At 44.0% G+C, this 10,897-nt stretch overlaps 1 protein-coding gene across 1 annotated transcript; it reads left to right on the top strand.

Moving 5' to 3' along the window:
• The first annotated feature begins 8,120 nt into the window (after positions 1–8,120).
• SOX21 (SRY-box transcription factor 21) lies at positions 8,121–10,447 on the top strand. The gene has a single exon (XM_068265250.1). The coding sequence runs from the start codon at positions 8,648–8,650 to the stop codon at positions 9,455–9,457; it is 810 nt and encodes a 269-aa protein (XP_068121351.1). The 5' UTR covers positions 8,121–8,647; the 3' UTR covers positions 9,458–10,447.
• The last annotated feature ends 450 nt before the right edge of the window (positions 10,448–10,897 follow it).

Below are 10,897 nucleotides of genomic sequence, written 5' to 3'. Positions count from 1 at the left end.
TAAAGAAACACCAAGCCTTTTCAGTTCTGCTGAGTAGATTTTTAGTACGGAGGTTCACTTTAAGTGTCCCTTTAAATAAGGCAGACTACGTAACATGCATTATGTAAATGTTACTGACTTTGTGATCAGGTACCACAGAATGCACAGCATAAAATATTTTTTGTAGCGTGAGAAAGAGTGTGAATTCACAACTATACAGGATCTTCTCAAAAAATTAGCATATTGTGATAAAGTTCATTATTTTCTGTAATGTACTGATAAACATTAGACTTTCATATATTTTAGATTCAAATACACACAACTGAAGTAGTTCAAGCCTTTTATTGTTGTAATATTGATGATTTTGGCATACAGCTCATGAAAACCCAAAATTCCTATCTCAAAAAATTAGCATATTTCATCCGACCAATAAAAGAAAAGTGTTTTTAAAACAAAAAAAAAGTCAACCTTCATATAATTATGTTCAGTTATGCACTCAATACTTGTTTGGGAATCCTTTTGCAGAAATGACTGCTTCAATGCGGCGTGGCATGGAGGCAATCAGCCTGTGGCACTGCTTAGGTGTTGTGGAGGCCCAAGATGCTTCGATAGCGGCCTTAAGCTCATCCAGAGTGTTGGGTCTTGTGTCTCTCAACTTTCTCTTCACAATATCCCACAGATTCTCTATGGGGTTCAGGTCAGGAGAGTTGGCAGGCCAATTGAGAACAGTAATACCATGGTCAGTAAACCATTTACCAGTGGTTTTGGCACTGTGAGCAGGACGCAGGTCGTGCTGAAAAATGAAATCTTCATCTCCATGAAGCTTTTCAGCAGATGGAAGCATGAAGTGCTCCAAAATCTCCTGATAGCTAGCTGCATTGACCCTGCCCTTGATAAAACACAGTGGACCAACACCAGCAGCTGACATGGCACCCCAGACCATCACTGACTGTGGGTACTTGACACTGGGCTTCAGACATTTTGGCTTTTCCCTCTCCCCAGTCTTCCTCCAGACTCTGGCACCTTGATTTCCAAATGACATGTAAAAGTTGCTTTCATCCGAAAAAAGTACTTTGGACCACTGAGCAACAGTCCAGTGCTGCTTCTCTGTAGCCCAGGTCAGGCGCTTCTGCCGCTGTTTCTGGTTCAAATGTGGGTTCATGCTTCCATCTGCTGAAAAGCTTTATGGAGATTATTTCATTTTTCAGCACGACCTGGCACCTGCTCACAGTGCCAAAACCACTGGTAAATGGTTTACTGACCATGGTATTACTGTGCTCAATTGGCCTGCCAACTCTCCTGACCTGAACCCCATAGAGAATCTGTGGGATATTGTGAAGAGAAAGTTGAGAGACGCAAGACCCAACACTCTGGATGAGCTTAAGGCCGCTATCGAAGCATCCTGGGCCTCCATAACACCTGAGCAGTGCCACAGGGTGATTGCCTCCATGCCACGCCGCATTGAAGCAGTCATTTCTGCAAAAGGATTCCCAAACAAGTATTGAGTGCATAACTGAACATAATTATTTGAAGGTTGACTTTTTTTGTTTTAAAAACACTTTTCTTTTATTGGTCGGATGAAATATGCTAATTTTTTGAGATAGGAATTTGGGGTTTTCATGAGCTGTATGCCAAAATCATCAATATTAAAACAATAAAAGGCTTGAACTACTTCAGTTGTGTGCATTTGAATCTAAAATATATGAAAGTCTAATGTTTATCAGTACATTACAGAAAATAATGAACTTTATCACAATATGCTAATTTTTTGAGAAGATCCTGTACATACACTGCACAATACATACATAGGCATAGAACTATGGTAGGAATTAGATTGTGAGCCCCTCAGAGGTACAGTTCAGTGACAGGAGAATATAATCTGTACAACGTTGCGAAAGATGTTGGCGCTATATAAATATTAAATAATAATAATAATAAACTAGTCTAGTTTTTATTACTGTACATCATTTTCTATACCTAAGCCTACCAATTTCATATTATAGACACAAACCTCCATGGAGGTATCAAGGACAGATAGCGATGTTAAATCTTTCCAATGGGACACAGCCAGCAATAACCCTTCTATGCCAGTAAAAATAAATGAATAGATTAATATGTCTACTCTACACCCTCTTTTATAAACTATCCAGTAGACATATAATCTGGAATTGTGTTTTAGGTCTGGGGTGAGGTTGAGGATGTTGGAGGGAAGGAAAGGTGATGGCATGGAATGGGTTTTATCTTGGGCCATGGCATAGGTGAGTGAAGGTTATGCATAGGCATGGGGCAGAAGGTGAGATTAGGGTTAGGGTATGTGGAAGGGTTTTGAAGGTTCCCTTAAAGTGTATCTGAGCTCTATTTAGTCTTTTTAATTTAAAGGTATTTATATGTTCTTTTCTGAAGCCGTATTATTTACACACCTTTATAAGACCTATAGAACATATATTCTTTCTTTTTGTTATCTCTCAGTAGACACCCATAGATGACTCTCAGCATTAACCTATTCCTCTTGACACCTTTGGAAATGGTATTGTCTCACAGAGACTGAGGGCTGGAACCCACTAGAGCATTTGTTTGTTTTTTGAGCATTTAGGGATCGCTTTAAATCACTAGTGATTTCCCTAAACGCTCTGCCAATGTAAATGGATAGGACAGATTCCACTAGAGCGATTGCGATTAGGCAAACCACAATCGCAGGACATGCAGCATTTTGGGAGTGTTTCCATTCTAATGTATTATATAGTAGCAGAAAAATTGCTTCCAAAATTGCTTGCAAAGAGCGACCACAAATCGCTAGCAATTACGATAGCGCTTTGTAGTGGGTCCCAGGCCTAAAGTCTAGAACGCACATCAATTCTTGATTGGACAATTTAAACACTTCCATGTAGTATGAGGTTTAACAAACTTTTGAATCCTTTAAACAGCTTGTGTAAGTAAGATATCATACTACATGGAAGTGGTAAGGTTGGATGTACTTATGCACCTTGAATCTAGCACTTGCAATTTAGAGATACTTAAAGGAAACACAAAACTGAAAAAAAAAATGGCCAGTTACTAACCTGGGGCTTTTCCCAGCTTCCTGAAGTCTTCTTGGTCACTTGATGTCATCCTGCGCTGCTCAACTCCCCCATTGTCACCCTCCTTATACTGCATGTGCGGCCCCATTGCCGCATGTCTCCTCCAAAATGCTCCCATGGACAGGGGCATTTTGCACTTGTTCAGAAAGCAAAACGTACTACTTCCAATGCGCAGAGTGCTCCCGGCTGTGGAGGAGGCACGTGGCCAATGTTGCACATGCGACGAGTCAACTGGCTTATGGAGGGGTAAGGCAGAGAGACTTTCACCTAATCCAAAATGTAAAAACACTGACTAGGCCAAAATGTTTATTAAAACAGCTGCTTTCCTTAAAGGGGTTCTGTGGGGGTTTCTGAGGAGAAAAACTGCCACTTACCTGGGGCTTCGATCAGCCCCCTGCAGCGGTAATGTCCCACGCCGTCCTGCTCCCATCCGCCGTTCCCTGCAGCCGGCACCGGGCTATTATTTGTCTGTCACACAGATTAATAATGCGCGCTGCCGCGCATCCGCTCGCATCATCTGAGGCTTACTGCGCAGGCGCAATACAACGTTTTCTTGTACTGCGCTTGTGCAGTAAGCTTCGGATGACGCAGGCGGAAGCGAGCGGGTGCGCGGCCACTGTAGCGCAGCCGCAGTTGGATCCCATGCCGCGCTAGACCGGGGCCGGCGGCGGAGAATGGCAGATGGGAGCAGGACGCCGTGGGACATTACCGCTGCAGGGGGCTGATAGAAGCCTAAGGTAAGTGTCTGTTTTTCTCCTCAGAAACCCCCCACAGAACTCCTTTAAAGAGAATGTTTACTTGCAGCTGTCTAGGGCAGTGATCTGCAAACTTGGCTCACCAGCTGTTAAGGAACTACAAGTCCCACAATGCATTTGCCTTTAAAAATCATGACTGTGGCTGTCAGACTCCTGCAATATATTGTGGGACTTGTAGTTCCTTAACAGCTGGCGAGCCAAGTTTGCAGATCACTGGTCTAGGGTATAAACATGTAGGGCAAAGATATCATGCTTTTAAATGTGTGGCGTGCATGCAGGAAAACTTCCCTACCTGTATATGACCAATGGCAACAGGAGATGAGGAGAGTTCATGCATGCATGCATGCGCCTTGAGTTTGACATCTAGTTGTCGGTTGAGGTGGCCAGTGGGGACTGTCCCTGGTGAGAATCCAGCATGTGCACAGCAGCTCCTGACGTGTCAACAGTCCATTGCAGAGGGTGACTCTCCATACAAGTAACACATAGTGTAGCGAGGACACAATGGCTAGCATTCTCGCCTTGCAGAGTTCAATAGGAACTTCACCGAAAAACATTAAGAGGGGGGAAAAAATAAATCAATATATTGCAAAATGGGAAGACAAACAACAGAAGATAGATCAAGAAATGATTGATACTCACCATATAATTTGTTCATGTGTTGCTTGATTCACCTTCAGCCTGCAAAACGTCATCTTTACTACTTGCAAACAAAAAAACCCCAAAAAACAGACAGCACCAACTTCTATTATCCATAAACACACCCACTAACAATGTGACAGGCTTAAAGGTATCTATCTTTCTATCTAGCTATCTATCTATAATCTTCCACCACACGGTGGGAGGGATTTTACCCCAGTGTCAGCCACAAAGACACTCCTGATGATCTATTTGAGGAAAAGTAAAGATTTCACGTGGGAAAAGGAGTATCGGCTACTGATTGGAATGACGTTCTATCCTGGTTTTAAGTTCCTCTTGAAAGCTTATGTCTAGTGAAATAAAAAACAAAAAACAGATACTTACCTATGGAGAGGGAAGGTTCTCAGTTCTAGAGAGCCTTCCCATTCCTCTCACGGTCCCCTCGTTCCAGCAATGTCACCTCATTCCAATCTGCTGCCACAGGAGGCTTCAGAAGTCTTTGGGAACCCGAAGATGGGCGGCTCCGTACTGCGCATGTGTGTGCGAGTGTGCGCTCGTGCAGGCACAGTATGGAACCGCCCGTCATCAGGAACACTTGGGCTCCTGAAGACTTCCAAAGCCTTTCAAGACGGCACAGAGCAGTATTCGACCAATCGGTCAAATACTGCTTATGGGGGTGACAGCGCTGGTACAAGAGAACCGTGAAAGGAAAGGGAAGGCTATAGGACCCAGATAAATGAAGAGACGGCACACCACTGGCTTAATGCACTTTAGCTTATATTGAGACAGGTTACACTACATGTTGCAGACACACTGTCCTTCCTCAGGGTACACCTGAGGAAGGACAAAGTGTCCACAACATGTAGTGTAACCTGTCTCAATACAAGCTAAAGTGCATTAAGCCAGTGGTGTGCCGTCTCTTCATTTATTTGTCAAACAAGAGGTCTGGGATTGGCCACCAGATCGAGGCATTGGCACCGGCTTCAAAGATTGTCATTCCTGAGTCTGCAGCACCGTGGATTACAGAGTGCAGGGGCGTGGCAATAGAGGTTGCAGAGGTAGTGACCGCATCGGGGCCCTTGGGCCAGAGGGGCTCCATGGGGCCCTTCCTAAACCAAAGTATAAGCTGTTTATTGGTCCTGAGGTGGTAATAATCACTTCTATAGATGCTTTGAATGGTAATAATCATTAACACACTGTTCCCCATCCCCTTCTTGCACCTCTAATACTGTAGATGACCTTGGCAGGTTTTGGTGCGCCGTATCAATTGTTACGTATAGCGTGCTTGGGGGGGGGGCCCCAATGTAAAACTTGCACCGGGGCCCCGAGCTCCATAGCTACGCCACTGACAGAGTGATTACACTCTATAGGAGCCAGAGCCTTCCCTCTCCATAGGTAAGTATCTGTTTTTGTTTCTTTTATTTCACTTGACATTCATTTCAAGCTCTACTGTCCCAGGTTCAAGTTTTGGCAAAGACACTATCTGCATAGAGCTGTATGTTCTCCACATATTTTTGTAGGTTTCATTCTAAAATCATACTGATAAGTTGAAAGGATCTTCTGATTCACATTGCAGCTACTTTCAAACTAGTTCATTTGCAGTGCAGATCCACAGAAACAGGTCACATCACACTTTTTTAATGTGATGCGAAAGTACAATGCAGCATACAGTCTACAAACGTATGCTTGCACTGCACCCTGAGCCATGCACGTCGCCCAGTAATGCATTGCAGGCAAAACATTATTGTGTTGGACTTGTTGCACGTACTGCAAAACTACCAGCGTGAAAACCCCCGTTGCATTCCATATAATTGCATCATGTTTCAATATAGTCTGTCGCACCACAACGCAGCAGACATGGTGTGAAATGTCTATGTACTTTGTAAGTTCAAACACATCCATTACGTTGGATGGATGGGTGGGCCATGGTAAACGAAGAGTGCCAGATCCTGACTACACAGCTGTTTCCGGGGGTGTAGCAGTAAGAACACCACCCTGGATGGAAAATTCGTAAGAACCTCATTCAGGACAGCTGGAAAATTGATATTGTTAGGCTGGCCAAATAAGCAGCGATTCTGCATCTTTGACACCCCTGTAGTGATGTAACAAAAACAAATCTTTTGGTGGTGCACCAACCAATATTCTCCAATCAGCATAATAATCTGCACTGCACAACTATGGGTCAATGCAGGTAGCTATCTAATGCTAGGTACACAAGATGCAATTTTCTGACAGCTTTACTGTCAGATCAACTATTTCCAACAAGTCCAATCTGATTTCTGATACATTTTCTGTTCGATTCTCCATAGAAGTAAACAGAAAATCGATAGGAAAATTCAATCGGAAATCAGATCAGATATGTTAATAATTGATCTGAGAATAAATCTGTAAGAAAATTGCATCGTGTGTTCCTAGCATAAAAGGAATTTGCTCTTTTCCCATCACCACAATCGGCATCTTAGGCACAGCAAACACCTTGTTGTTGTGCACGCCATTCATTCAGTAGATTTACAGCATTTGACACTGTGTTTCACTACAGTGGCCTTATTGTGGTTCCAACAAATGCCAAGCCAATGCTGTGGCCAAATGCAAGCATCAGTGTGATGTGTACTGTCTCCAACCTATACTGTCCTTGATTTGTATTATTTATTTATACTGTCTGGCTTTGTATTATATTGTCTGTCACCATAAAGCACCTATCAGGTCAAATGCCTTGTTATTGCTACCTTGTGCCAAATAAAATGATTCTGATCTGAAACACTTTTAGTCCAATTGGAGAAAAGCACTTTTAGGAAGGTTATTGTTGTGGATTTGGAAAAAAAGGTGGCGGAAGACCATTAATACAAATCTACTTTTATGGTTTATGTCTCTGAGTGTCCTATCAGACAAATAGCACAACAGGATCCGCTTGGACTTTCCCAACCTCTTGCCACATTGTAGAATATTTGCTTTTAAAATTGGCAAGTTTGTGTTTATAGTTTAAACTGATTCAAAGCTAATTAAATCAAGTGTCATTTCAAGTGCAAAACAAAGTTTTGCTGTGAGGCTAATTTCGTGCAAACCATCATCTTACTAGACAGACAAGGCACCCACTAATGATACAATCTTTTTTCGTTCAATCTTACCATATCTATGTTGTATAGTGGTAGATAAAAGTGAATTTACTTCGTTTGTATATTTAGGTAGTCCCTCCTATTACATAAAAATGGGATTGTACTGAAAAATAGACTATCATTAGTGGGCAATGGGCACTCATAGACAAAAAAGACGCATAAGGTAAGTGCGTGTGTATACAACAACAATCAAAATAAAGCAATGGTGTGTATTTCGCTCTTATCTGACCTCTCTAGGTGTAGTTTATGAGCGTCCAGATTATTAGATTGCTATGTTGAGATCCGTCAGTTAGCTGCATTGCCTGCTGTCACACAGAGAGCGGTGGCTTGCAGGTGACGTTCCCGGAGCAGCAATGTCAGGCGGCAGGTGAGCAGCTCACGGTGCGGGGGTCTCCGATGAAGTCACGGCGCGCAGTACACAGCTAGCAGTGAATGAGAGCTTCTCGCAGCCCCTCCTTCCTACATCCCCAATCACACACCCACCTTGCTCTCCCGCCCAGTTTCACTTACCAAAAAAAAAAAATCTTGCTCGTTTCCCTTCAGTCACAGAGAGGGGAGTGGAGAACAGAAGCAAGAAACTTGTCCAACTACTAAGTTGTGCACCTGGCAGTGAGATCTGATCCTGCTCGCTGCCCGCTTGCTTGAAGTTTCCTAGGGACGAGCATGTCATCTGTGCAGGGCTGCTGCGATCTCCCCGAATCTGGCCAGGGGCTGCCCCGGACATGTGCTGCTACTGCTGGGCACTAAGCACTGGATATTGTGACTTGGGCTCCGGAGATTGATGTTCCGCCTGAGAGTTCCGTGTGATTGACTGCTGAGAGCAGAGGGGGAGCAGCTCAGGAGTCAGAGGACAGCCCAGCTCTTCAGTACAGCTCACAGCTCTGCTGGGACATTAGTAACTTCTAGCGCCTGTACATGGCAAGTGGCTCCACTCAGCTGGCATTTAGCGTCACCCACCACCAGCACACATCTGACATCACCCTTCAGCCACCTGTCACCAGTAATGACACCTTGACCACCTGCCTCTGCTTACAAAGTTTGGAGAAGAGACTTTCCGAGGACTTGGTGTAGAATAAAGCTAGCGGAGATGTCTAAGCCGGTGGATCATGTGAAGAGACCCATGAACGCCTTCATGGTGTGGTCCAGAGCCCAGCGAAGGAAAATGGCCCAGGAGAACCCCAAAATGCACAACTCGGAGATCAGCAAGAGGTTGGGAGCGGAGTGGAAACTATTGACTGAGTCTGAAAAGAGACCTTTCATTGATGAAGCCAAGAGACTACGAGCTATGCACATGAAGGAGCACCCGGACTACAAATACCGGCCCCGGAGGAAGCCCAAGACACTGCTGAAGAAGGACAAGTTTGCTTTCCCCATGCCCTATAGTCTGGGGGACCATGAAGGACTGAAGGCTGCCAGTTTACACGGGGCCGGGCTCACTGACTCTTTGCTGTGCAACCCGGAGAAGGCAGCGGCCGCAGCAGCCGCCGCAGCAGCAAGAGTCTTCTTCCCACCCTCTGCGGCGGCAGCAGCGGCTGCGGCAGCAGCGGCGGCCGGTAGCGCCTCCAGCCACTATTCACTGTTTGATCTAAGTTCAAAAATGGCAGAGATCACGTCCAACTCTTCCAGTCTCTCCTATGCTTCTTCTCTTGGATACCCCCAGTCTAGTGGAGGCGCGTTTCCTGGGGTAGCAGCTGCTGCTGCAGCGGCTGCAGCTGCCAGTGGGGGTCACACTCATTCCCACCCCTCTCCTGGGAATCCAGGCTACATGATCCCTTGTAACTGCCCGGCATGGCCCAGCCCAGGACTGCAACCACCCCTAGCCTACATCTTATTCCCAGGCATGGGCAAGCCCCAGTTGGACCCTTACCCAGCCACAGCTTATGCTGCCGCTTTATGACAGCATGGCAGCCCTAAGAATGGGCTCTGTTACTGCAGCACCCAGCTGTAACTTATCACGGGACACAGGGACTCAGTAGTGGATTTCTTGCTGTCATGTACCATTATTGGGTATATTGTCCTTTTATGCTGTGAAATACTTTGAAAGTATGGAAATATGTGATATTTACTTGTGATGCCACGGCTGTCAATTGCACAGGTCACGTTTGTGTTACCCTATTGCGAACACTGTGCATCTCTCAGTCCCTCAGTGTGGAGGAACTTATGAGTATCCCAAGTGTCTGCTGCACAAGTCCCTCTGCCACTGAACAGGTGCCCAAGGGATAAGGTCGAACAAGGAACATTTCAGACATTTGTCTTTCTGCACTTGTAAAACGGATACATTTTATGGGACATGGCTATAGTAACCCTGTGTATCCCGCATGCACTAAAAGCTGGACACAAACTCAAGAGAGGTGCGGGGGATCTTACCTCTCCATGTATTTGGTACCCACAGATGCGATGCCCATCTACAGTGAGTGTCCTAATATGACAAGAACTGTCCACACGCTGATTCTAGCGATTAGATGTATTCTCAACATCCCGGAAACGCAGTTTGTTATAAAGTGGCCGAGGATAAGGATGCTGCACATTAATATCTGTGTCACTGGAAAGTAAACTACAGTGACTGTCTATAATAATGTGTACATTGACAACCCAAGTTTAGTGACAGGGAAGTGTATGGCGTTAAGCTACAATGCCCTAAAGCTCCTGCAGCTCTTAATTGTATATTTATTGTTTAGGAAAAAAAGAAATATAAACTGCGAGAAATAATATGCCCCGAATGATCTATAAATCAATTTGTCATCTTATTCAACCTTTTTTTTTAACTTTTCTTTAAATGGTTCAAATTTTGAAGCAACACAAAAAATGTGTCCCAACCAATCACTGTTCAATTCTTGGGTCATTTTTTTAAATGTAATGTGTACATTTTGACTAATATTTGTGAATGGAGATGGCTAACATGTAATTTTTAGTTTTTATTTTGGCTTTCTGTACTACTACTACATCGTAAAGATAAAGACAAAAATGATTTTAACGATTTTCTTTATATGTGTTGTTTTATGTGTATCAAGTACTCTCCTTTCCCCCCACCTAATATTAGACTACTAAAAGGTACCATAGTTCTCTGTTCTGTCCCGAACAAAGCCCTGAAATAAAGCCCATTATAGCTCAAAAGGGAGAAAAAAAACTCCTCTATTTCTTGTTGAGTATACTAACAAGATTTTTATCTGAATTGCCCTTACGTGCTTGGTCCAGGTGAAGTGAAACCTATCCCCTAAAGGCTCTCTTTGTTTCCCTGTTGAATGGATTTACCAGGAAATCTAAATCAAGCCATTGTTATCCGAAGCCAAAAACCTGATTTATCACATTTTTAATCGTGAATAGGAAAGAAGATAAA

This window comes from Hyperolius riggenbachi, chromosome 2, assembly GCF_040937935.1.
Source record: "Hyperolius riggenbachi isolate aHypRig1 chromosome 2, aHypRig1.pri, whole genome shotgun sequence".
Taxonomy (NCBI): Eukaryota; Metazoa; Chordata; class Amphibia; order Anura; family Hyperoliidae; genus Hyperolius; species Hyperolius riggenbachi.
This window is presented reverse-complemented; position numbering and strand designations above follow the sequence as displayed.